This window comes from Equus caballus, chromosome 7 (assembly GCF_041296265.1).
Source record: "Equus caballus isolate H_3958 breed thoroughbred chromosome 7, TB-T2T, whole genome shotgun sequence".
In the NCBI taxonomy this organism is placed as follows: domain Eukaryota; kingdom Metazoa; phylum Chordata; class Mammalia; order Perissodactyla; family Equidae; genus Equus; species Equus caballus.
This window is the reverse complement of record NC_091690.1, coordinates 2,922,682-2,948,742: the sequence shown is the minus strand read 5'-3', so window position 1 is coordinate 2,948,742 and position 26,061 is coordinate 2,922,682. Positions and strand designations below refer to the sequence as shown.

Below are 26,061 nucleotides of genomic sequence, written 5' to 3'. Positions count from 1 at the left end.
GCTGTTAAATATTTACCAGGATGCCACTGCTGGCTGATTGGGGTGACAGGGCTTAACCGAATAGGGCACTAAGGAAACTCTCTGGAGTGACAGAAATGGTCTACACCTTGTTCCTGGGAAGGGCTGCGTGTGTATATACAACCGTAAAAGCTCAAGGCCTTAACACAGGAGACCTGTGTATTTATGACACGTAACGTACAGCTCAATAAAAAAGACTGTGTGTATAGATATAGCCTAAAATAAAATTAAATGATGAAGAGATCACTTTGCAGAACGGAAAGAAAGAGGAAACACCCAGAGCTGGGAAAGGTCATGGCATGATCTGAAGCCAGATAATGCATTCCCCCGAATTTGGGGTGAGTGGGTGGGAGCAATGAGAGGCAAAACTGAAAAGGCTCAGCCGTGGAAGCGGAGGGGCGGCCCGTCTGGGAGCAGTTTCAATCAGAGGAGAGCGGTGGTTACACCTTTGCATTTTTAGAGCACTCACATTTTGCAATTATGTATACGTATATTATGTATTTATTTTTAAACATTGTATCTCTGGACCCCAGCGCAGTGTCATTCACAGAAATAGCATTGCAAATTAATTGTTACAAGAACGATTGAGGGGCAGCTGGACAGGATGTGGGCAGGACTGAGCCAGGGAGACGAGGGGACCCGGCTGGCCCCTGGAAGAGAGTGCTGACCTCCCCTCTGTGTTTATTCCCACGTGGTTTCCAAAGGGGCGCCCCACCGTGAAATGTACACACGTGCTCAGAGATGCAACAAAAAGAAAAGCGACGGGGGAGTTTTTCATGAAGTCAACTTTCTCCCGTTGAAATGACTGTCCTTTACCCTATGCCACCTACTTCCTCCTTTTTGTTTTTTTCTTTTTATTGGTGTTAAAATGACCTTTCTCATAAAGCGGTGTAGCCGCTGTCGAAACGGTTTGGCGGTTCCTCAAAAAATTAAACATAGAGTTACCATAGGATCCAACAATTCCTCTTCGGGGTAGCTATCCCAAAGAATTGAAAGCAGGACTTGCAACAGATATTTGTACACCCAGGTTCTCAGCAGCATAATTCACAACAGTCAAAAGGCGGAAACAACCCAAATGTCCATCAGTGAATGAATGGATAAACAAAATATGGTCCATCCACATAATGGGATATTATTCAACCTCAGAAAGGAAGGAGATCCTGACTCCTGCTCCCACGTGGACGGACCTGGAGGACGTGATGCTCAGGGACGTGAGCCAGACACAGAAGGACACACACTGTGTGATCCACTCACAGGAGGTCCCCAGAGGAGCCACATCCACAGAGACAGAAAGGATGGGGGGCCAGGGGCTGGGGGAGGGGTGGGAGTCAGTGTTTCATGGGGACAGAGCTGCAGTTTGGGGAGAAGGAAAGTTCTGGAGACGGATGGTGGGGATAGTGGCACAACCACGTGACCGGGCCTCATGCCGCTGAGCTGTGCGCTTAAAAATGGCTAAAATAGTAAATATCATCTTACGTATATTTACCACACCAAAAAACGTTTTCATTTTTCATGAAAGAAGGGAGGAAATTGATATTATGAGCTGGGGGGCCGGTGAGGGTGTTGTGCCCATAATTGGCAAAAAGATTTTAAGTTGACCCTGGGTCGATCTGTCACAGCTTCGGGGCATTTTACTGGCTCGCGTCCTCTCGGTCTGGAACCCACAAGGCTCTGAGGGTCTGACCTCTGCCCTGCCCACCCGCCCACGCTCAGCATCCCGGCCGCCGCCTCCCTCCGGCCCTGCCTCCTCCGCTCCCTCGCCCGGAGCCCCGGGCGCATGCGCACGCGTGCGGAAGGAGGCGAGCGAGCGCGCACGCTCCGGGCACCGCCTGCAGGAGGCGGCCTCCGGCTGCTACGCATGCGCTGCGGCGGAGGGGGCGGGGCCCGGCGCGGCGGCCGGCACTGGCTCTCGCGAGAGGCCGGCCCGCGATCTCGCCGCGCCCCGCCCCTCCCTCGGCCTCCCTGGCTCCGGCTGCAGCGTCAGCCTCGCTCGGCCCCGGCGGCGGCGTCTCCTCGGCCTCAGCCCGGCGCCCCGGCCGCCCGACCCCGCCCGCCCGCGCTCCCCGCCCGGCGCCGCCTAGGCCGCGGCCGCAGCCCCGGGCTCGCGTCGGCGCCGCCCGCTCCCGGCCCGCCCCCTATGGGCCCCGGCTGAGGCGCCCCGCCGGCCGCGGAGCCCCGATGCTGGCCCGGAGGAAGCCGGTGCTGCCGGCGCTCACCATCAACCCCGCCATCGCCGAGGGCCCGTCCCCCACCAGCGAGGGCGCCTCCGAGTGAGTGCCGGCGGGTCGCGCGGCCGGGGCGGGCACGGGACGGGGGGTCCCCGGGGAGGGGCTTGGAAGGGGATGGGGACGGGGGTCCCGGACATAGGACGGGGAGGGGATGGGGACGGGGTCCCGGGGAAGGAATGAGGACGAGGGTCCCGAGGAGGGAATGGGATGGGGATGAGGACGAGGGGCCCAGGGAGGAGACGGGAAGGCGATGGGAACGGGGAGGGGGTCCTGGGCAGGGGATTGGGAACCCGGAGACGGGGGATCTCAGAGGGAGGGGCCGGCCCCCCAAGGGAGGGTACTGGGAGAGGGGGCCCTGAGTGGAGAGGGAAGGGGAGGGGGTCCCCCGAGAGGAAAGGACAAGGGGAGGGGAGGTCCCGGAGTGAGGAGGTGGTGGGAGGGTCCCTGAGAGGAAAGGACAGGTAGGAGGTCCTTCGAGTAGAAGACAGGAAGAGGGAGCCCATAGCAGTGGAGGGGGAGAGGATCGCCGAGTGGAAAGGATGCAGTGGGTGGTCCCTGACTAGTGAGGTCAGGGGGAGGGGGCCCAAAGAGGAAGGGAGGGGGGTCCTCGGCAGAAGATGGACAGAGGGGTCCCTGAGTGGCGAGGATGAGGGGAGGGGGTCCCCGAGTGGTGGAATCAGGTTGAGGGCGGGTTCTTGTGGGGAGAGGACCGGCTAAGGGGCCTCTGAGTAGTGAATCAGGGCAAGGGGGGTTCCCTGCGGGGAAAAGATGGGGTGTGGGACCCCTAAGTAGAGAGATCAGAGCTAGGAGGGTCCCTGAGTCGTGAATCCAGGGTGATGGGGGGAATTCCTGATGGGAGAGGATGGGTGGGGGGTCCCAGGCAGTGGAATCGGAGTAAGGGGGGGCGTCCCTGAGTAGTGAGGTCAGAGTGCAGGATCCTGATGGGGAGGAGTGTATCTGAGTGGTGCGGACAGGTTGAGAGGTCTTGGAGCAGGGGAACCCCTGTGGGGAGAGGACAGGGTGAGGGGGGTCCCTGAGAGTGAGGATGGGGCGAGGAGGGTGCCTGGGCGTGAGGATGGGGCGAGGAGGGTGCCTGGGCGTGAGGATGGGACGAGGAGGGGCCCCGGGAGTGAGGATGGGACGAGGAGGTCTGTAGAAGACGAGGAAAAGGGGAAGGGGTGGGATCAGAGGGATCCCTGAAGGGGTTAATGGGGGGAACCTGAGGGAGTGAAAGGACAAGGAGAAGATCCTGCTAGTGGGGGAGGGCCCCCCCCCCGGAAGAGGAGAGAGAGATGAGGAGGCTGGGGAAGCCGGGAGTGAGGCGGGTTTGGAGGGGGGGGGGTGGGGAGATGTGGGAGTGGGGGACCTGCTGGGACCCCTGAGAGCAGATAAGCACGGACTCTGACTCGAACGGATTAGCAGAGCCTCTGGGGCGGCTGGGGAGGTGCAGGCGGTTCCGGACTTGGGGGAGGGGTCGGAGAAAGGACCACGGGGTGGTGGGCTGTGGGATGGTGGCATCGCACTGTGTGAGGTCTCTCCAGGGTGACGCCGCGGCCCCAGAAGTCCCTGTGACCGCCCCGCTCTGTTCTCCATGTTGACCAGAGCGAGCCGGTCCCAGAGGCCCCTGGCCGGGGTCGCTGGCTGTGCTTGTGCTGTGACCTCGCGAGAACCAGGTGTGACCGGCGAATGGTCCTGTCTGGCAGTGTGGCCTTAGCCCGGATGAAGGATGAGGATCTTGGCGGTGTGTGCGCGAGCTGGCATCTTTCTCCGTCTCCGCGCGCACAGCTCCACGCAGGGACGTTTTCTCCTTTCCACAAATCCACTGCTCACCCTCCTACGGGAGAGTTCTTTCCTCATCTGCTCTGCTCTGTCTTTGATGTGGTTTCTGATTTCCATCCCTTCCAGAATTCCCCCAGCAGAGGAAGCCAGCCGTTGGAATTCCAGGGTTTTTTTTTTATAACCACAGTTGAGTTGCCATTAAATTTGAAATGGATTAATCAGCTGACCCCAGGTTGCATCTTAGATGTCATCAGGGCAGGGCTGCAGACCTTGCAGAGTCTGGCCTCAAAGGCCACCTCGTCAGGCCCACGGGGCAGGACCCTGGGCCCATCCGTTCATTCTTCTGCTTTCCCTCTGGCGTCCGTCAGGGTCCTCCTCCTTTCTTCTTTGTTGGGTCTTTGTTTACCAGGCATTCACTGAGCACAGGCTTTGCAGTCGACAAGGACCCAGGTTGGAGTCCAGGCGTGCATTGTGACCCTCCGGCAAGTTACTCAGCCACTCTGAGCTGTTCCCTCCTGCGTGGGCTGGGGTACAAGCGCCCACCCCCCGGGACGGTCGAGAGACTTCAACGAGATGGTGGTGTTTGCAAAGCTCTGGGAGTGGCACCAGCTCCCTGCCTTCCAGCCACCTCTTTGCAATACTAGCTCACTGGCATCGCCCGGTGACCGTCATCTCGCCGGCCCCCCCCCCCCCCCCCCGCCTGTGCGCCCTTTGCTGTCACCTCTTTAAGTTGGAGGTGAGTTGTGGCTGAACTTGGGCATTCGAAGGTCCCCGAGAGAACCCCCAGCTCCCGGCTTCATCCCCTGCTTGAGTCCCTCACCCTAAACCCCCTCAGGAGTTGGTGGCTGAGGACCACCCGAGGGCGCCCATTCTCCCTCAGACACTCTCCTTAGCTGCACACGCTGTCTGCTCCACCAGCCCCCCCCCCGTCCGCAGCCAGCACTTGAAGTGTGTCTTGTCCAAATTCTGGGGAGCTGCTGGTCGTATAAGATGCGGCCCGGGTTTCAAAGACCTAAAATGAAAACAGGTAAAAATGGGTATTCATTAATTTGTTTATATCGATTACCTGTTGCAAATTATATTTTCGATGGGTTAGATCAAATACATTAAAATTAGTTTCACCTGATATGTGTGTTTTTGACGCGGCTGAGAGATTCTGAATTGCACACGTGGCTTACGCTGGGTTAGTTCTCGTGTGCACTGAGCTGGGGTCGGCCTGCCTACCCCAGGGAGCTGCTCCCTGCTCCAGGATGTGGTTCAAAGTCAAGGCATTAGTGAAAATGGCTTATTGTCAAAATTTCCTTTGAAGATTCCTGGAATCACCCAATAAAGTGCTATATACGTGGTTGGTCTTTAAATGCCGCGTGCAGGAATGTGCGTGCGGATGAATGTCGAACGTGCCGTGATGCCCCGGATATGGGAGCGTGCACCTGGCCGGGAATGCTCTGGAATTGTCTGCAGTGTTGAAATTCCGCGCCTCTCCTTCTCCCCCTCCGGTGCCTGTGTGCTGTCCCTGTAAATTGAAGTCACTGATGCTGCCACCTCCGTCGTCTGCCCATCGGTTCTCGTTCTGTGCCCTGAAGCCACTCAGAACAAGTCTGCTCCTGCTTCCTGGCCTGGGCCTTCCCTCGCCCGACCCCCCGTCTTGTCTCCCCAGTTCCCTCGTCTCCTCCCGACGGGGTCTGGAGCCCTTGTCTCGGGAAGGATCCTGGGTCTGAGAGCAGAGCTGGTCCTCTGGGTGCAAGGTCCCTCCTGACCTTTGTGTGCAGGGAGGGGGCGGCCTTGGCTTTGGGTCAGCCATGCGTCTGTGGGTGGTCTCGCTCTCCTGCTGGGTCGCGGGCCCCTGGAGCGCGGAGTCAGGTCCGATCGCTCCCTGCGTCCTGCCCGCCGCCAGCCCGGGGCTGGCACACAGCAGCCACCCGGCGCCCCGGGCTGCCATTGGGTCGTCTCCGCGGCTCGCGGCCCCGCCGCTCACCCTTTGCCCTTGGGTCTCTGCAGAGCGAACCTGGTGGACCTGCAGAAGAAGCTCGAGGAGCTCGAGCTCGACGAGCAGCAGAAGAAGCGGCTGGAAGCCTTCCTCACCCAGAAGGCCAAGGTCGGGGAGCTCAAGGACGATGACTTTGAGAGGCTCTCCGAGCTGGGAGCCGGCAACGGCGGGGTGGTCACCAAAGTCCAGCACAGGCCTTCGGGCCTCATCATGGCCAGGAAGGTGAGCGGCGGCGGGTGGGCGGGCGGGCATCTGTCCCCTGCGAGGGGTCCGTGGTGGTGGGGGAGGGCCACATTCCCAGAAACGTCCTGCTCGTGGACTGGCTCAAGAAAGGCGGCGGGTGGAGTTTTCTGGAAGAAAGGAGGCAGATCGGGTCCCCATAGCACGGGCATCACACTGACTCCACAACCGGGGTAAGCTCCGCGGGCCCGAGACGGGCTCTGCCGCCATGGTCACGTCGGGGGGGGGCGGTCCCTTGGCGATGGGGCAACCAAACTACGTGTACTAGTCAGAGTTCTCCAGGAAGACAGAACCACTGGGGCGTGTGTGCGTGTGAAGAGAGAGGGAGATTTTAAGGAATCAGCTCACACAATCGCGAGGGTGAAAGTCTGCAGGGCGGGCTGGGGGCCGGAGGCCAGGGAAGAGCTGAGGTTGCAGGTTGAGTCCAAGCCAGTCAGGAGGCAGAATTCCCTCTTCGTTCAGGGCGCTGCCGTCTTTTCTCTTGAGGCCGTCACCTGATTAGTCGAGGCCCACCCACTCACGGAGGGTCACCTCCTTTTCTCAAAGTCTGATGATTCCCATATTAAATCACATCTGAAAAATACCTTCATAGTGACCTCTAGACGGGTATGGGACCCAGCCCTTGGGCGCCGTGGCCTAGCCAAGTGGGCGCAGGAAATCACCATCACCCCACCCTTGGAGCAGCCCCTGGCGCTGAGCCTCTCTCTTCTGGGCTCCCCCGCCACAAGGCAGCCTCGCGCTCAGCGTGCGGGAACCGTCCCTGGGAGACACAGGGGGTTAGAAGGGAAGGATGCGACCATTTGGGGACAGTGGCTCCTAAACACGCTGACGGGGGCCTTCGTGTGGACAGGTTGTTTTGCACATGCAGGCGTGTTCTTTGAGACATCAAAAGCCGCCTCTTTCTAGAAGCCCATCCCCCCTCTAGTTCCCAAATTGTGTTCTTGGACACCTGCCCACCCCGTGCCCGGGCGGGGCCCGCCTTTGGCTCCTGAGCACAGGCTTGGTTTCTGTCGGGATCCAGCACTGCCTGCTGCTGTGTCTCCTGCTGCTGGAGCGCCGCCCACCCCCAAAATCTCCCCCCAGGCAGCCTCTGCCCAACCAGAGCCGCCTGGAGTTCACCCACGGCTTTGTGACACCCTGGGAAGCCGCAGTGAGGAGTTTAAAACTGCAGAGGCCAGGGGCCGGCCCGGTGGCGCAGCGACTAAGTGCATGCGTTTGCTTCGGCGGCCCGGGGTTCGCCGGTTCAGATCCTGGGTGCGGACATGGCACCGCTTGGCAAGCCATGCTGTGGCAGGCGTCCCACATATAAAGTAGAGGAAGATGGGCACGGATGTGAGCTCAGGGCCAGTCTTCCTCAGCAAAAAAGAGGAGGATTGGTAGCAGATGTTAGCTCAGGGCTAATCTTCCTCAAAAGAAAAAACCAGAGAGGCCAGATGAGTCCCGCCATCCAGTGGGCCACGCCGTCCCCAGTCAGTTTCCTGGTTTGGTACTGTCCTTCTGTCATAGATGTCACCATCGGGGGACGCTGGGTGAAGGGTACACGGGGACCCTCTCTGTTGTTTTTACAACTTCCCGTGCTTCAATAATTCTTTCAAAATGAGGAGTTAAAAATAACAGGTGCAAAAGAACGCAGGGCGGAGGACCTCAGATTTTGTTCCCTGTTGATCGTCACCTCCTGTGGTTGCCACAGTGTTGAAACCAGGCGCCCATGTCCATTTGGTGAACGCACTGAAGGACAAGGCCGGCTCCCTGGCCGTCGTGTGGCTCGGGACTGTCACTCCCCGGGGGCCCGGGGCCCTCGGCCAGCCTGGGGGGTCACGGGCTCCTTGCGGTCCCTCTGGAATGCCGGTTCACCCGGGAGCCTGGTCTGCCGGATAAAGCTGAGGGCAGACTCAGTTTTGAAGTAACAAACTGGTCCAGGAGTCAGTGGCCTCAGTCCTTCCCCCACCATCCGGGCTGGACTGGGCTGGGCGCTTCTGGAAGGCCATGGGGATCCCGCGGTGCGGCCAGCGTCCTTTGGTGCCAGCATCCCTCCGGCCCCTTGGATTGGCAGAGGATTGTCCTAGCCAGAGTGACACACCAGGAAGGTGACGAGCCCAGCTACCTAGGAGCTGAGGAAACCGGTCTTGACTTAGACACTCGTGCTTGTTCAGAGACGCTTTCTCGACTCAGGCCTAGTGCTCTGGCTCCTCCTGCATCCCTCTGAGGGGCCCAGGAACCGAACTTGGCCTTGCCAGGGCCGGGGGAAATCCGCGAAGAGTTCAGCCTGTTGGTTACACTGACGGGGCTCCCCTCCCTCGCCTTCCCTGTCCCCATGGCAAGGGAACGTTTCTCCGCCTTGCGTTCAGCTGCGCCTGCTTGCTTCCAGAAAGGACATTCTGGGGCCGCCCGGCGGCACAGCGGTTAAGCGCGCGTGTTCCGCTTCGGCGGCCCGGGGTTCGCCGGTTCGGATCCCGGGTGCAGACCTGGCACCGCTTGGCATGCCATGCGGTCATAGGCGTCCCGCATACAAAGCAGAGGAAGGTGGACACGGATGTGAGCTCAGGGCCAGTCTTCCTCAGCAAAAAGAGGAGGATTGGCAGCAGTTAGCTCAGAGCTAGTCTTCCTCCAAAAAAAAAAAGAAAGGAGGTTCTGTGACCTGCCCAAAGCCACATAATAGCACCAGCTGCCATCTTTCCCCCCAGCTCTGCCCACCCTCCTCTGCTTCTCTAGAGCCAAGCGGGGTCTCGCTCCTCCGCTCCTCGTTCCTCTGTGGCTCCCTTGAGGTTCTTGCTCGGGCGCTGCGCCGTCCACGACAGGAGCCTCTGAAACGCGGTGGCTCCCAACCGAGGCCACCGTCCACGTGGGAAAGCTCCAGGTTTCAAGGGCTCCACGTGGAAAAAACCTCATTAACATTTTTACGTGGATCACGTCGGAATGGCAATTTTTTGATAAAATATGTGAAAAATCCGTTTCACCTATTTCTTTTGACTCTATTAACTCGGCGGCTAGAGGATTTAAAATTCAGTGCACGGCCCGTGTTGCGTTTCCGTTGGCCAGCGTTGGCCTCTGTCCCCCTCTCTGCCCTTCGTCAGCCTCGCCACACCCGTCCTTTCTCGGCTTTCTGAGCGGACCTCCCGCCCTCCGCACGGCTTCACCTTCACGCCCAGCTTCTCGCCCCTTCAAAGCGGATCTGTGTGTGCATTTTGGGTGTCACCCCATGGATGCAGTCCCGCGGGTGGGAAGAGCATCCTGGCGTCTGGGGTGACCCCGCTGTCCTAAAGGAGTGCCGTGTCCTGGCGTCTGCAGCTGACCTGGGTGGAGAACCTTCAGCTAGAGGCCTGGAGCTTTGCCTGGAGAACTTGCTGCTGGAACCTTCCGCAGTTCTCAAGGTCGTGAGGGTCATCGGCTGGGGCTGTGAGCAGCTGGCACGCCCCACACGTGCCCTGTGCCCCTCGACCCCGGCACTCCCCCCTTCATGCCTTGGTGCCTTCGAACAGGCGGCCCTTGGTCCATTTGGCTGGCTCCTGCCCGTCCTCCGAGGCCGGCCCCCGTGTCACCTGAGCCCCCATCAGCTTCCTGGGGTTCCTCTGCCGGGGGCACCTCCACTGTACCGAGACAGCTCCACCGGCCTCTCTTGCCCGGGTGGCGTCTCCTCCGAGCGGGGCGTCTTTGTCGTCTCTTTCTCCTGTCACCGGCCCCATGTGCGGTCAAGTCTATGCAAAAGTCTGTTGAATTGATGGCATCGTTTTTAGATGCCTGTGGTCTGGCTCTGTGTCTCTGACAAGGGGCGGAAGTCACCCTGTTCTTGTCGTATCGCGATGGCCGGGGTGTCCAGGATTCCAAGTGGCCGGGCTGTGGCCCGATGGCCCCAGCTCTTTCTTGGCTCGCTGGGGGTCTGCAGTCGGGCGTCGCTCCTGGCATCTCGTCGGCTGTCTTTTCTGCCTCTCTCCAGACCATCCTTTGCTTTCTCAGCTTTCGAAACGCCGTGGGGAGTTTGGTGACGTCCCCTCTGCCGACTTGAACTCACGGAAGGGGAGCTGGGCCCCCACGATGGCGATGGCGACCAGAGCCGCTCTGCCTTGTCTCTGGCCTGGGGGCGGGAGGGGCTGCGGGGAAACCCACCCTGCCCGAGAGGGCGCAGGGGAAGCACTCGCCCCTTGGGGGGCATCGCACCGGCTCCTGGGAGAGGCTGGATCTTTCTGTGATTGGGTGGGAAGAAAGCTGCTCTTCACAGAGCCGCCTGGAGCTGGGTGAGACATGTTTGCTCCAGCGATTTTTTTTTAACAGGTTTATTGAGATGTAATTCACGTACCGTACAATTTATCCTTTGAGAGTATAGCGTTCACTGGTTGTAGTGTGGTCACAGCGCTGTGCGGCCGTTGCCACCATCAATTTTAGAACATTCTGTCGCCCCAAATAGAAGCCCCGTCCCCATCAGCATCACCCTCAGCCCCTCCCCAGCCCCTGGCCCCCACGAGCCTGTGCTCTGTCTGTGGATCGGCCTGTTCTGGACGTTTCCCGTCCATGGGGTCACACGCCGTGTGTCCTTCTGTGTCTGCTTCTCTCCGTGAGCGTCGTGTGTGCAGGTCCGTCCACGTGCAGCCATGTCAGGGCCTTGCTCCTCTTCATGGCCATGTAATATTCCAGCGTGTGGCTGGACCCCGCTGTGTGTGTCCATTTGCCACTGAGGACACTTGGTTGCCTCCACCTTTTGGCTGGTGTGAGTCGTGTTGCCGTGAACACACGTGTGCAAGCTGGTGCGTGGCCGTGTGTTTTCGGTTCTTAGGTGGATGCGCACCTGGAGCGCACTGTAGGCTGGCCTTCGCTGTCACAGCACCTCCGGGCAGACGCCCCGGGCCCCCCTCCGCCAGCGCCCCTCTGCCGGCTGGTCTTGACCCGCTTCGCCTTCCTTTGCAGCTGATCCACCTGGAGATCAAGCCGGCCATCCGGAACCAGATCATCCGCGAGCTGCAGGTACTTCACGAGTGCAACTCGCCCTACATCGTCGGCTTCTACGGGGCCTTCTACAGCGACGGCGAGATCAGCATCTGCATGGAGCACATGGTGAGCACAGGCGGGCGGGACAGGGCCGAGGGTGCCCGGCGAGAGGAGCCCGCCCTGCCTGTGTCCCTCCAGGCCATCCTCGGAGGCCCCAGCACAGCCACCTCCAAGGGGGTCTTTTGGGGGCGGTCGGTGCCCACATCAGCATGTGTGCACGTGGCGCCTCTGTTTCTTAAACACCAACACCGTCTTCCCACCTTGCCTTTCCACCTGACGCGTGCCGGAACTCCTTCCCTGTCGGCGTGTAGAGAGCCGGCTCTGGCTTTTGCCCTACCTTCTGCCCAGACGCGGATGGTCATGGACGAGTCCTCCAGTGTGATGGCTGGGCCAGGTCCACGTGGTTAAGCGTTTGCCCAGGAGAAAGTGGCGGTCCGGGGAGCCTCTTGCAAGCCGGGCCCGGCACGCAGCGGCTCAGAGCTGTGGAATCAGGCCCCGGGGTGGAGGGTGGCACCCGTCTTTTTTTAAACCGCCACGGTTGCTTCTGATGTGTCTCCTTGTTAGGAAATGCTGGTCTTGAAGCTCAGAAATGGGTGGGATGGGGTGTCTGAAAGCAGAAGTGGTCAGAGCTGAGGGCCGGGGGAGGAAACGCTGCCGACCCTCTGCCAAGTGCGCCGGTCACGGATGACGCTGCCTGCCGCCCAGTGTCCGGCTCAGGCCCACCGGGGCCCTTGCAAAACCAGGATGCGGCGGGGCTGGAGGCCGCGCGCCTTCGGTTACGCCTTCCCAACGCGCCGTCCCCTCCGACGGTTTTGTAACGAAGGCAGGAAGCGCATTTGAGCAAGCGCCGGGCGGCCTCGAGGAGGCATTGTGAGCGGGCGGGCAGGTGGCGAAACAGCTTCAGAGGGAGTGCCAAGGGGGTGCTCCCCGCCTGGAGCCCCCTCCTCACCTGGGGGAGGGAGACCATGTCTGCCCACCCACTTGGCAGAGGCACCGTGCAGACGGGGCATCAAGGGGCACAAAAGGGCACGAAGTCACTTGGTAGTCTGAGGGAGCCACCTCTGTGCTGTAGCTGCCCCTCCCCCCTCCCCCTCCTCCCCCCTCCTCCCTCTCCCCCCCTCCTCCCTCTCCCCTCCCCTCCTCTTTCCTCTCCCCCTCCTCCTTTCCCACCTCTTCCTCCCCCCACCCCTTCATCCTTCCTCCCATCCTCTTCCCTCTTCACCCTGCCTCCTTTTCTCTCCCTCCCCTCCAGCATTCTCAGGCCCCCCCACCTGTTCCCCCCCGAACATTGAACATCGTAGTAGTTCTCTTGCCAAAAATGGGGGCCATCCCCACACCTCCCCTTCCATTCTCGGTGATGGTGGAGCCTCGGTTTCGACAGGAGGCGTCCGCCCCCGCAGCCCCCAGAGGGACCACCGGGAGCCGGGGAGGCGCTGGTGATCCCTCCTGTTTCTTGTGCTGGCCCTTCGGGGCTTCCTGGTTGGGTCGGTTTGGTGAGGCGCGTGCGAGGAGGGTCAGCGCGGCTGCGACACGCGGGCGAGGAGACGCCGTCGGGAGGGGCCGGGTTCCCGTGCACAGCCTTGGAGGCACGATGTGCAGGTTTGGGGTGCGCCTCCAGGAGGGGGCACCCTGGGTGAGGAAGGCACGCGGAGAACAAAGTGACAGTAAATCGACGGAGCGGGAGGCGGCCCTCGGGCATGGGGGGCTCCTGTGTTTGAGGGTGTCTCTGCCTCCTTCACGCGCTGCTTCGTATGCCCTGGGGGCCCAGGGCGGTGGCAATGGCGCCCTGGAGTCGGGCCTCAGCTTGGGATCAGAGGCCTGCCTCCCGGGCCCGGGCATGCCGAACACCGGGTGAGGACCCGCCGTCGCTCCGCCGTTTCCCCGTGTGTCGCGTGAGCTTCGCTTCCCTTCCCGTCGCCATCATGACACGCCTGGTCGGCCTCCCTGGTGAGGACCAGGCCTCGTCCGTGGGTTCCCGTGCAAGTCGGCTCCTGTTTCCAGTTGGGAGATTCCAGCTCCAGCGTCGGAGACAAGACGTCGTTGGTGACGGGCAGCCCCAGTCAGCACGGGAGGTTCCCCCGCCCGCAGCAGGACTGGCGCCCGGGACCCAGAAACTGCAGGGCTGGCGCGGCCCCGGAGGCCCAAACCCGCTCCCGGGAGCGCCCCGGGCATGGCCGCAGCGGACGGTGGGCGTCTTCGGGCCGGGTGGCTGGGACCCAGCTGCTGACCTGTGCACCCCGTTGTCCTGTGACAGCGAACAACACGACATGTGCAGTGGGGGTGACACCAGGCCACCTTGCGGAGGAGAAGCGAAGTCAGCGTGTGGGCGGACGAGGGGACCCGGGAGGGAGAGGCGGGCGCGAGCCCGCCTGTGTGTGTGACTCAAGCGCTGTGTTCCCTCTGCGCATGGGTGAGCCAATGCACAGAAGCGTCTGGAAGAATATAAGTCACACTTCAGGGAGGCGAGTGGACTCCCGGGGCGTCAGAGTGCTGTTTACCTGCATTTGAAGTTCGATAAGAAAAACGTGCTCACCCACCACCTGCTTTACAAAGTATGGCTTCAGGAACACAGAAGCGCACACGAAATGAAAGTGTCTAGTCACGCTTGAAGAGTGAGGTTCGGGGTCAGAGAGACCTACGTGCGCTGTCTCCTGCGCCACATCCTGTCCACGTGACCCGAGCGAGTGGCTCACTTCACTCTCCTGGCTGTGGACCAGGGTCTCACCTGCGGGTGGTCCTGCCCCCGGGGGACACTGGCCATGTCTGGGGACATTGGTGGGTGTCACACTGGGGGGGCTCCTGACATGAGGTGGGTGGGGCCAGGGATGCTGCCCAACCCCAGACAGCCCCTCAGAGATGACTGGGCCCCCGTCGCCATGCCAGGTGGGGGCACCCTGCCGTGAGAGCGTGGTCCTGTCCCCGTGCTGCGGGCCGCCGTGGCCTCTCTCAGGTGTTCTCCAGAACATTCTCACTCGGCACACATGTACCCAGCCCCGTGAGAAGTCAAGAATGAAAGGGGCTGCGTTGGGGAGCAGGGATCACAATTAAAAAGCAGGTTTTTTTTTTTAACTTAAATTCTTTTAAGGTTGATTGATAAAACAGAAAACGAAAAGGCATTCCTGTCTGGCCCTGTGGGCAGAGCGGGCCCGGGCGGGCACCCTGGCCAGACCAGGCTCACCAGAGCGCCGGCCATGGGTGCCTCGGCCACACCCACCCTCTGCGCCCGCAGCGTGGAGCTGGTCGAGAGTCATGCGAAAGTTCAGACTGAGTTGAGTTTTCTAGAACTCCACTCGGCCTTTCTCCCGAGCACGGGTAGGGCGGGTGCCAGGACAGGAGACCAGGCCTAGAGTCGCACAGCGGAGGGAACCCGGCTCTGGGCTGCCCATCCGTGACTTCAGGTTCTGGCCCCAACTTCATCCCCTGCGTGCCTGGCCATTGTCCCCTCGGGGGCGTGCAGGGCGAGCACGGCAGGCTCTGGCCAGTGGTCAGGACCCAGCCGTGTCCTCAGAGCCCCGCCCCTCAGAGGCACCTTGGGCTGGAACCGGTGACACGCTGGGCTTTGGTCTCCAGGTTTGCTGTCGGGCGACCTTGCACGAGATGCTTGATTTCTGTCGTCTCCTCATTATCAGTGGATTTGGGGCCCCACCCGGGGTGGAGGGATCGACTGGGGTGACCCATGTCAGGTCCTTTGTCGGACGCTCAGTGCACAGCAGTGTGGAGCCAGTGACAAGCTGAGGGAGAGGGCGGAGCTGTCACTTCATCCTGGAGCCCCTTCCTGGCGGGGCCAGGTCGTGGAGAGGAGGGGCAGTGGGCTCGGCCTCTCCTGCACCACTTCCAGGTGTCACTCCCCTCCACCCCGACTCGGGCTGCAGCGCCCGCTGGGAGGGGACCCTGGCCGCAGATGCTGGCAGGTCTGGCTTGGGTGTCCTCACAACCACTCCGGTTGCAGGCCTGGCAGCCACGCGGCCCTTGCCTCCGTGGCTCTCCCCGCCGGCTGCTGCCGTGGCCACCTCGAAGCTGAGTCACCACCAACCACGGGCCCTGGTCCCAGGAAGGCCGGGCCGCCTGCAGAGCGCCCGGCACCCCTCTCCTCCCCCTTGTGGGGCGCACCCTGAGGCCCAGAGGCGGAGGCGCCAAAGGAGGCCTGCGCTCGGCCGTCTCCTGGGGGGGAGGGGGTGGAGCTGCAGCGCCCGGGGATGGGGGTGCCCATGTCCTGCCACCGTGGCGGCCCGGCTGGCCGATGGCTCAGAGCGGCCTGCTCTCTCCTGTGCCACCCCCAGGACGGCGGCTCTCTGGACCAGGTGTTGAAAGAAGCCAAGAGAATCCCCGAGGAGATTCTGGGGAAGGTCAGCATCGCGGTAAGTGTGCGGCCCGCCCCCCGGCCTCCGCAGCCCTGGGCGCTCACAGGAGCCTGCGGGGGGCAGGTGCCTGAGCCCCCAGCACGGGACCTCATGGCCGTGGCTTCACTGCTCTGCACACTCGCCCCGGAAGCAGGTCCCTGAGCTTGTCCCAGATGCGGGGGCCACTCAGGTCGTGCCCGTGGGCCTGTCCGGAGAGGAGGCCCCCCCCCCGTGCTGCCCTGCTGACCCGCCCCCGTGGCTCCCCGCAGGTGCTCCGGGGCCTGGCGTATCTCCGGGAGAAGCACCAGATCATGCACCGAGGTGAGACGGACGGACGGATGGACGGACGGACGGACGGACGGACACCTTCCCGGGTGGGGCGGGGCAGGGCGGCGGGCGGGCTGCGAGCGACCCCTCACCCGCCAACTCTGCTCCAGACGTGAAGCCGTCCAACATCCTGGTCAACTCCAGAGGGGAGATCAAGCTGTGCGATTTCGGGGTGAGCGGGCAGCTCATCGACTCCATGGCCAACTCCTTCGTGGGGACTCGCTCGTACATGTCCGTAAGTCCTTCCAGGGCCGTTTGGACGTCACGCTCCGGGCCTTCAGCCCGTCAGCTCTTCCCCATTTTCCAAGAGCCTGCGTGTCCCGGCGCACGTGCTCTGTCCCCGCTGCATTTCTCCCTCCCATCGCGATCCTGGTCACTGTCCCCCCTCACTCGGGTTCTTGTTCTGGAAAGGTCTGCCGGTTCCCTCCACTGGCAGCACAAGTCGGGGGATGGGGGCAGCCGTCAGTTAACCCTGAGCCCTCGAGTATCTCAGGAGACGTGCGAGGGTCCTCACAGCAGACTGAGAAGCCAGTCTGGGGGCTGTTGTGGAGGACAGCAGATGGCGCGTCTTTATGGGGCCGCTGTGGGCGCCAGCTAGTGGCTTCTCCATCCCAAGGCGGGCCAGGGAGGCGGCACTGCTTCCTTTCCGTTGGGGGTCTCTCGGGGGTGGCGGGGCTGCAGGGGGAGCATCAGGGAGTCCGACGCCCCCTGGTCCTGGTGCGCTCGGGGTCCCAGCCACCAGCCGTGCCCTCCAGGCGTCGCCGTTCTCTGTGTCGCCCGACAGCCCGAGCGCCTGCAGGGCACGCACTACTCCGTGCAGTCGGACATCTGGAGCATGGGCCTGTCCCTGGTGGAGCTGTCCGTCGGCAGGTACCCCATCCCGCCGCCCGACGCCAAGGAGCTCGAGGCCATCTTCGGCCGGCCCGTGGTTGACGGGGCGGAAGACGAGCCCCCCAGCACCTCGCCGCGGCCCAGGCCCCCCGGACGCGCCATCAGTGGTATGCACACATCCAGACTCTGGTGAGAGCGGTGGTGGCCACGGGCATGCGGGCCCTCGGCCCCACCCGTACCCCGGGGCCGTGCCCACTGTGGTTAGCCGTCCTCGGCCGGTCCTGAGGCTTCTGGGGACAATGCTGGAAGCAGCGCCCCAAAGCTGTTGCGGCCGGGCAGCTGCACCTGTCGGCGCCAGCTGGCGGCTCCACAAGGCGGCTCCCCAGCCAAGCCCACGGCTGCTGGGTTTTTCCAACATTTTCTGCAAAGCTGTTCAGACAGACAGAAGAGCGGGAAGGGTGGCCCCACGAGCACCCTCCTCCCCCCGCCCACATGCTGCCTTTCGGGGAGCCCCAGACGGGACTTGACTTGGACATCCCCTGGGTGGCTGGTCGGATCCAGCCCCGACCCATGGCTTGGCGTGGGGGACAGGAGGCTCGGGGCGCCGGAGACGGCTCTCGGTTCCTAGGGCGGCCGCCGGGGAGGTTGGGTCCCGAGTGCCAGTGGGCGTCAGGCCACCATGTCAGCCAGTTCCGGGGGTGGCAAGGGGGCAGGTCACAGCTGAGGTGGCCTAACTAGGAAGCAGCACGTAGGGCTCTGTGTGTGTGTGTCTTTAAAGGACGGGAAAAGAGTTGAGTTAAACGGGAGTCCAAAGGAACATTCCGTGTACTGTAGTTGGTCTCTGTTTGGTGACAGCTTTATTGAGATGGAACTGACACCGTAGGATTCACTTATTTAAGGCGTACGATTCAGTGGATTTGGGTATCTTCACAAGGTTCTGCAACCATCACCACAATATAGTTCCAGAACATTCCATCACCCCAAAAAGAAGTCCACTCCCCATCAGCAGTCACCCCCCCAACGCCTGGCCCCCACGAGCCCTCTCTCTGTCTGTGGATCTCCCTGTTCTGGACGTTTCACGTCCGTGGGATCACACGCTGTGTGTCCTTCTGTGTCTGCTTCTCTCTCTCAGCGTTGTGTGTGCAGGTCCGTCCACGTGCAGCTGTGTCAGGGCCTCGCTCCTCTTCACGGCCACGTAATAGTCCAGTGTGTGGGTGGACACGCTATGTGTCCGTTCACCGCTGACGGACGCTTGGGTTGCCAGCTGGTGATTTTACCAGTTTTTTCAAGCCCAGACCCTCCCCTTTTCTGCTGCCACACTCAGAGTGCTAGGGGGTCTTGCTTTTCTCCAGGAGGGAGCCCCCTACCCCCAATCTGTGTCCTGAGGTCCCCACTCCGCCCCTCCAAGCTCCCAGATGGCACAGTGGGCGTCCCACCGTGACCCCTTCCTTGTGGGGAGGACCGCTGGGCTGTGCCCGCCCGCCTCGGCCCGCCAGCACCTGCCCCGGCCCACGTGCCCATTTGAGGACAGAGGACAGAAGGCGAAAGTCCAGCTGCCAAACCCGGACCTGGCCAGCTGGGTCTAGGACAGGGGTCAGCCGCCCCCGGCCGCCCGCCCGCGCTCAGCGGCATGTGGGGCCTGCTGCCGTGTCCGTGCAAGGTCACACTGCCGTCCTTGCTCTCGGTCAGCTCCCCCACGCCCACCTGCGTGCCAGAAAGCAGGGGTGGTGGCCTGGGCCCGGCCTGGCCGCAGCACGGGGCTGAATGTGTGACTTCTCCAAAAGCGCCCCTGTGCATTGTGGCGTGTTGTTTTGTTTTAATTCGCCAGAGGCTCAGAAAGCAGTGACCATCCCAGGAAGGCGGTGCGGGAGCATGGCCGCCCGGCTAGCGGGGGCCCCCAGCTCAGGCGGTGTGGGGAGGAGGGCGCCGGCCACGTCCACACGACCCAGAAGCCGGTGGGCGCGGGGCCACCTGCCTGCCTCACCGCTGTCTCTCTCCCCCCGGGCAGGTCACGGGATGGACAGCCGGCCGGCCATGGCCATCTTCGAATTGCTGGACTATATTGTGAATGAGGTGTGTATGCGCAGCCCCCTCGGCACGTCTTCACAGCGACGGAACTAGGCCGTTCCTGCCAGGATACGGCGCTGAGAAGGAGAGAATGCCACACGTAGACGTGGGTCTCGATGGGGAGGGAGAGGGGTGTCCGTGTCACTAGGAGGGTGTCAGCCATACCCATAGGTGACTGTCCTCCCTCCACAACCCAGATCCGTGCTCCCCAAGGGACGTCTTGTTGTTTGTGCAAAACTGAGCCCAGAATTCCCACGGTGGCCGCTCCGAGGCCTGTGGCCGGGTGCTGGGCTGGGAGCCTGGCCCTCCCTGGAGCTCGGACACCCAGAGCATCTTGGAGCCCTGGCACAGGGAGCCGTAAATGATCCCGCCCCCCTGGGAAGGTGCAGGCCCGGGCGCCCCTGGAGAGGAGGCGCGGAGGCCTGCGGGCCGGCCGTGAGCGGGTGGTGCAAATGTTCCCCGTGAACAGACTAGTAAACTGAGGCATAAAGAGGGAAGCTGCCCCTTCGCGGCCTGACCCCACAGCCCGCCTGCCCTCGGCACACCTGCCCGCTCCCTGGGCCTTCTGGGGGCTGCCGGATGTTTTCCGCGGCCCTTCAGAGTCCAGGAGAAGTGCGGCCCAGGGCTGGGTGTTGAGGTGAGTGGGTCAGAGCAGGGCGCCGTGGCTCTGGTGACAGCTCTCCCTGCACCTCCAGCAGCGCCTGGCCCAGCAGTCCTCCAGAGGCCACCGGCCCTCCCAGCCCTGAGCTGGAAGGTGGGCCCAGGACTTGGGGACACAGAGAGTGGAGGAGGGGTAGGCACTGTGGGTGTCACTGGGACAGTCTCTTCCCCCCGCCATCCCTGATGGGCCTGTCCCCACCCCGGGACATGTGCCGGGCCAGCCCCTTGGGGTCCTCAGCATTCGGGCCAAGACCTGGAGCTGGCTGCCCTCTGTGTGGTCCAGGCCCACTGCTCCTTCCCCGGGGCCCACCGAGGTGGGTAGCATGACAGGGTGACCACCCTTGTCTGTAAGGTGAGGGTGGCCCTGCCCTCCTTCCCTCCTTCCCAAACGAGAGCTTTCGAAAGCAAGGCCCGGAAGAGTCCGAGCCAGCCGGGAGGGGCGGCGGGGCCTGCGGGAGGCTGCTGTGCGGAGCGGGGAGGCGCATCCTGAGGGTCCCTGGAAGGTGCCATCCCCTCCGTGGTTCTGGAGCCACTCTGAGCGCCTGACCCCCCCATCTGTTCTCTCCCACAGCCTCCTCCCAAGCTGCCCCACGGCGCCTTCACGCAGGACTTCCAGGAGTTTGTAAATAAATGGTAAGGTGCCAGGCCTTCAACGGGCTCGGGCGGGCCACGGCAGGTGCCAACCGGCACAGGCCCCGCCCGCCTCAGGGATGGCCGCCCACACCCCACCGTCCTCCCAGGCCAGGCAGCGGGCAGTGGCTGGCGGATCCCGGGGCTCACCGGACACCCAGGTTCCCTCTCCCAGGCTGCTGAGCTACAGGCCTGGCTGCCGCCCCCAGCTCGCCCCAGCCCTGGTGAACCAGGGTCTTGGGCTCTGGAAACCACATTGCTCCCGCCTTGCCTTCAGCTGGCAGGCACCCCCACGTCCTAATCTCTTGGCCTTCAGCCCCCCAGGCTCCAAGCCTTCGAGCATGCTCTGGGAAGTGGCCTGCGGACAGGGACAAGGGTGGGCGGGCTGTGGACCGAGAAGGAGGGACCAGGCTGCCCTACTTGCCTTTGGGGCCACCCTGCATGTCAGGACAAGCAGATGCTGCCGCCCCAGGGGCTGCCTGACTCACAGCAGCAAATGTGCTCTTTGTGGTGAAGGCGCCACCGGCCCTTTGCACGACCTCTGGCCAGCACAATATGTTGCGAATCCAGTTGCTGGTCGTGTGAACGTTTTTATACTCATGCAGGAGGTTTCGTGACGTGTGGAGAGCTGGCGCTCGGCCCCAGGCTGCTTCAGGCAGCTGCCTTTAGGCAGTTCTGCTTTTTTGAAGGAAAAAGTTCCACTTTGACATTTGGACTCCCGAACTTGGGGTTTTTATTAGAAATGTAGCTGCAGTGGCTGCCGGGCCTCTGACCGAGCGGCAGCCAGGGGTTTTCCCACCTTCTTTCCCTTTCCCTGGTGTCCGGGTCACAGAGCCTTGCCCTTCCCCCACCCGGGGGCGTCCTGCCCTGACACCACGGGTGCCAGGTGGCGGGGGACAGTGGGATGGGTCCTGCGCCTCGCTGCATCCCCGGGCACAGGCTGGCACAGGCTGCCGGGTCACAGCTCGGACGCCAGTCCCCCAGCTACGACTAACCGCCCGGTCTTGTCTCCCCCGGCGCCGCCCCGTGGAACCGCAGCCTCATTAAGAACCCAGCCGAGCGAGCGGATCTGAAGATGCTCATGGTGAGTGACGTCGCGGGTTCGGGGGTCACGGGGCGCAGGTGCCACCCAGCCGCCCCCTCCTCCTCGGGAGAGGGGACCCCGCCAGGCCCGAGCCGACCCTGCTGTCCAGAGCGTGGGGCGTGGAGAACTGGCTCTCCCTGGCCCGCTCGGGGAAGGATCCAGAGCCGCGACGTCCCCGAGCTCCGTGCGGGGGGTCGGGCTGTGTCTCTTGGGCCACCAAGCTGTGAGCTTCCAGCCACTCCCGCCTCGGGCTTGTCGGGGGGCCGCGGGCTGCTGGCCTTTCTCTAAACCCACAGCATTCAGCATCCTCAAACCAGGGCGGTCACACAAACTCGCCTTCCCTGGCATGGATGGGGACCGGCCACGAAGTGGGGCTGACCCCTGGCCTCTAGCAGGCCGTCACGGCGCCCCCGTGTTATGTCCACCATCGGCGACATTCCAGCGCCCTCCTAGGAAGCCCGTTGTTTATGTGACCCTGGAAGAAAGCAGGGCCAGCTTCAATCGGAGGATGTCACCGTCTCAGGTGTCCGAACGTGAGCAAAGGGGACTCTGATCCCTGGTGGATGGCGGCATTGTAAACAATCGAGCGGTGCCCCTCAGTGGGTCCTGGTAGCCCGCCCGAGGACCAGACCCCGCTGCCTGGCCGCCTCCGCCCGCCCCCCATCCTCCCCGTCCTCCAGCCCGCCTCCCTGCCACGCTCCACCTCAGGGCCTTTGCACAGGATGCTCCTGCTCCCCGTCTGCAGGTCTCCACTCTGGCGCCTCCTCCCAGAAGGCCCCAGCACCCTGTCCCACCCCACCTCCCTCTGTTGCTTGTGGCGATTGTCCCAGTTGTGCCACCACTTGCCGTGCTCGGGATAGAAAGCCAAGCCTGGAGCGCCGTGTGCGCAGGGCTCTGCCTGACTTTCTGGAAACTCCTCGTTGTGTCTGACATAGAGGTTTTCCAGAAACGCGGGTTAAGAGAATGGGTGACGTAGAAAATACGTGTTTCTTGTAAAATGTGCACATATACGGGGTGGAGAAACCGCTGCACGGCCCCAGCTCCCACGGCCACACGGTGCAGGGGACCCGCCGGGTCTCGTCCTGAGGAGAGCCACCGGCTGCTTGGCTGGCTTTGTCACTGCTCCTCCTCCAGGAAGACGAGAGCCGCCTCCCGGCCCTTCCCAGGACCACCTAGCGCTCTGCTGTCACCGTCCTATGGGGACAGCCGGCCACATGCGGCCGAGTTCCTTAAAATGACCTGGAATGCACAGTTCTGTCCTTCAGCCACCAGAGCCGAGTTTCGGGGCCCAGGAGCTCGTGTGGCCCGTGGCCGCCACCAGACGGGACACCTAGGGGAGTGGTCATCACAGAGAGTCCTGTCCTTCAGATCCGACGTCCCCACCCAAGGCAGCTCTGCCCCAGGGGGCACTGGCCATGGCTGGGGACGTCTGTGGCTGTCACACTGGGGGTCTCCTGGCATCGAGTGGGTGGGGCCAGGGATGCTGCTCGACCCCCCACACCGCCCAGGACGGCCCCCAGGGAGTGACCCGGCCCCCATGTCATGGTGCCTTTGGGTCTGGTCCCTGCCCGTCCTGAGGGCGTCCTCCGGGGCCGTGGCCTCTTCTCTCGGGGGGTCACCTCTGGGTCCGGCGGGCCCCGCGGTGGCAGCTCACGGCCTCCTCCCTTCCAGAACCACGCCTTCATCAAGCGGTCGGAGGTGGAAGAAGTGGATTTTGCCGGCTGGCTGTGTAAGACGCTGCGGCTGAACCAGCCCAGCACGCCCACGCGCACGGCCGTGTGACCGCTGGGCTCCGTCCGCCGGGGACACGTCCCCTGCCCCGTCCGCGCCCGCCCTTCTCGCCAGGACCGGCCGCCTCCCGCTCCCGCCCGCCCACCCTCCGGGGCGACGCTCCAGCCGCCGGCCTCCAACTTCCTCCCCACGTGCCACAGCCACCGGCCAGGGTGGCCTCTGGTCCCCGGGACGCGGGATGCCGCTCGCCTTGTCTTCTCAGAACCTGCTCACTTAGGTTTAAGAAAACCAACAAATCGGGGAAAGAAAAGCAAACGGAGCATCGTACTCCTTGTCCCATTCACTCTTGGGCGTCAGCTCCGGTCCCGCCGGGGGGCGCTACCCGCGCCAGGTAGGGCCACGAGAGGGACCCCCAGACGCTGGCGCCTTTCCCCAGGGGAGGAAACTGCTACTGCCCCGCGTCTGTGTCACCCCCTCGCCCGCCATCTGCCCCTCGGGGGCTCCCCAGCAGAGCTGTCATGGGGTCCTCTCCCTGCCCGGCCACACCGGCCTCTTGTCATGCGGCGAGCCGGCCTGTCCAGGCGGAGCGGGCCCTGTGCCCCCGAGGAACCTTCTGGTCCTGCCCAGAGCCCCTGGGCAGAGCCTGACTCCACAGCGGCCGCCACGCTGACGCTCGCCCGGCGGGAAGGAAGTGATGGTTTCCAGGCTGCCGGTGCGGTTGTCACCCAGCAGATCCCCAGATAAGGCCGGGTCCCCCGCCTGCAGGCCCACGGGCGGGGGCAGGCGGCTCTGTCACTTCTGCGCGCGCCTGGCAAGGCACACGGGACCCCCGGCTGCGTCTCTTTCGGGCTGGACCGTTCAGCCACAGCCCCTCAGAAATGAGCCGGCAGGAGAGACACTGTCCTGGTGGCCGCGTCCACTGGGGTGGCCAGCCAGGCCCGGCCTCCCTGCCTTCTGGGCTGTGCCGCCGCAGACGGCGAGGGCCGCCCCTGGGCCACCGGCAGTAGGAAGTGGCAGAGGGCAGGGCCACTCCTCCGCCAGGCCCTGAAGATGTCGGAGCTGGGAGCCACTCCCGGTGCTTCTGAAGGCTAGAAACCCGCTGATGCCGGTTTGTGACGAGTTGCCGGCGACGGGATCCCCCCGCGCGGGAGGCACGGCCGGAACCTGGTCGGGCCGAGCCGGCCCTGGGTTTCAGAGGAGGCTTGTGGCCCTGTAGGAACTGCGGGATCCTTCTCTTCTTAGGGAGACCCTTCTCGTCTCCTGTGTTTTTTTTTTGTGGACACAGAGGAGACAAGGTGGCGGCTCCTTCAACCGGCTGTCCGGGTTTCTGCCACTTCAGAGTTTGCCCCCAAAGCCTCACCTGATTCAGCAAAGAATAAAAAGGATAACTAAAAGTGGCGCAGGTGTCGCTCTGTGGGTCCCCGGCTCCCTCGGGAGCATCCTCAGGGGGAGGCAGGTCTCAGGTGTGAACCGTGCTCCTCGCCCTGGTCCACGGGGCCTGGTGCTGGTGGTCAGGGGGGCCGCGTCTTCGGGCCCGTCCTGAGCGCGTCACCGCTCAGGGCCAGGCTGACCCCTCTTAGCAGCGCTGGCTGCCGTTGCGAGGGCTAAAAGACCACGACGACCGGGTCCTAGGGGAGCGGGAGAATTCTGGATGGGCGGGGTGCGGCCGCCAGGGTGGGGGTGGGGAGGCGGCTCGGAAACGGGGCGCCCCCAGGAGCAGCCGGTGGGGAGGTCAGCCCAGCACAGGCCGCTGTCTGCATTCTGGACTGTTCTCACAGCCCGTTGCCAGGTGTCCCCTTCCTCCTGCCCCCGTTCCTGTGGACACCCCACACCTGGAGCCTGTAATCCAGCCCCCGACCCTCCACGGTTCACGGCGGTCCAGGCCTGGCTGCTCCCGACCATCGGGCCAAAGCTGACCACACACAGGCCTGGGGGCACTGCTCCGAGACCAGCGACGTGCTCATAGGGTCCCCGTTGTACGGGGCAGCCTCCTCTGTGAAACCCGCACAGCCGTGGGTTTGGGGTCTCATGACACGTGGGGGCCAGCCAGGGGCTCCTTGGTTCTGAGACCGAGGGGCCTGGACAGCGGGGTCCAGGTTTCTCGTGGCTGTTCGGGGCCACCTGTGGACACGTGTCACCCCCGTGACCCCCCCCCGGCGCCCCCCCATCTGACCTCTTTGTCCCAAACAAAGAAGTCAAGCAGGAAGCGGATGGGAGCTGCAGAATCTGGCGCGCTGGGTGCCCCTTGTCAGTGTTCTTTTCACTCTTTTTACTTTTTCTTTTCTTTTTTTTTTTTTTTTTTGAGGAAGATTAGCCCTGAGCTAACATCTGCTGCCAATCCTCCTCTTTTTGCTGAGGAAGACTGGCCCTGAGCTCACATCCGTGCCCATCTTCCTCTACTTTGTATGTGGGACGCCTACCACAGCATGGCTTGCCAAGTGGTGCCATGTCCGCACCCAGGATCGGAACCCGCAAACCCTGGGCCTCTGAAGCAGAACGTGTGAACTTAACCGCTCGCCCCCGGGCCGGCCCCTCACTCTGTTTTGTGCTCGGATTAGAAGAAAACATCCAGCGACTCGTCAGCGCGAGTTTTTTTTTCAGCTCAATCTTTCATCGTAACAAACAGCACTTTAGGTGACCGCGTGCGCTGTCCCCGGGTCCCGCCTGGTCCTCTCGCTGCCGCTGGTGCCCGGAGCCCGGAGCAGCTCAGCCGACAGCCCGGCGGGAGGCCCTCGGAGTCGCCTGGCTCCTGCCGCGGCCGCGGTCCTCTGCTGGGGGTCCGTCCAAGTGTCCGCTGTCTGCGGCTGGGGCTCGGCGACCCCTGCCCCTTCCCCCTGAGGGGTTCTCCTGGCACATCAGCCGGCCCGTCCCCTCCTCAGGAGTGGGGTGTGGAGGCGGGGAGAGATGGAAGGAAAAGTGGCCCGAGAGCCAAAACAGCACCATTTCCCCTCGCTATCAGCATGAGAAAGGGCAGGGTGGCCCTCGACATCCTTTTGTTTTGGTAAAAAGTCTCCGTGACACCGTATGTTTTGCCCTCACAGCCCTTCTCAGTTCGGACCGACCGCGTCTCGAGCGCTCGGTGCCCTGAGTGGCCGGTGGCTGCCGGGCGGTCAGTGCGGGTCTGACCCCTGTGCTCTGTCCCCTCCCTGCGATCACTTT

General features: G+C 63.1%; 1 protein-coding gene across 1 annotated transcript; it reads left to right on the top strand.

The window, feature by feature from the left end:
* Nucleotides 1-1,971: 1,971 nt before the first annotated feature.
* MAP2K2 (mitogen-activated protein kinase kinase 2) lies at nucleotides 1,972-24,296 on the top strand. The gene is made up of 11 exons (XM_023644426.2): nucleotides 1,972-2,288; nucleotides 6,024-6,234; nucleotides 11,152-11,298; nucleotides 15,513-15,590; nucleotides 15,842-15,893; nucleotides 16,010-16,134; nucleotides 16,684-16,897; nucleotides 18,739-18,803; nucleotides 20,029-20,090; nucleotides 21,126-21,171; nucleotides 22,843-24,296. The coding sequence occupies exons 1-11, from the start codon at nucleotides 2,197-2,199 to the stop codon at nucleotides 22,951-22,953; spliced, it is 1,203 nt and encodes a 400-aa protein (XP_023500194.1). The 5' UTR covers nucleotides 1,972-2,196; the 3' UTR covers nucleotides 22,954-24,296.
* The last annotated feature ends 1,765 nt before the right edge of the window (nucleotides 24,297-26,061 follow it).

Excerpts from the sequence above, each read along its gene's own strand:
- MAP2K2 (XM_023644426.2), top strand. The coding sequence starts at position 2,197 with ATGCTGGCCCGGAGGAAGCCGGTGCTGCCGGCGCTCACCATCAACCCC. Across the intron at positions 16,135-16,683 it reads GGACTCGCTCGTACATGTCC|CCCGAGCGCCTGCAGGGCAC; the intron begins GTAAGTCCTTCC and ends GTCGCCCGACAG. Across the intron at positions 18,804-20,028 it reads TGGACTATATTGTGAATGAG|CCTCCTCCCAAGCTGCCCCA; the intron begins GTGTGTATGCGC and ends TCTCTCCCACAG.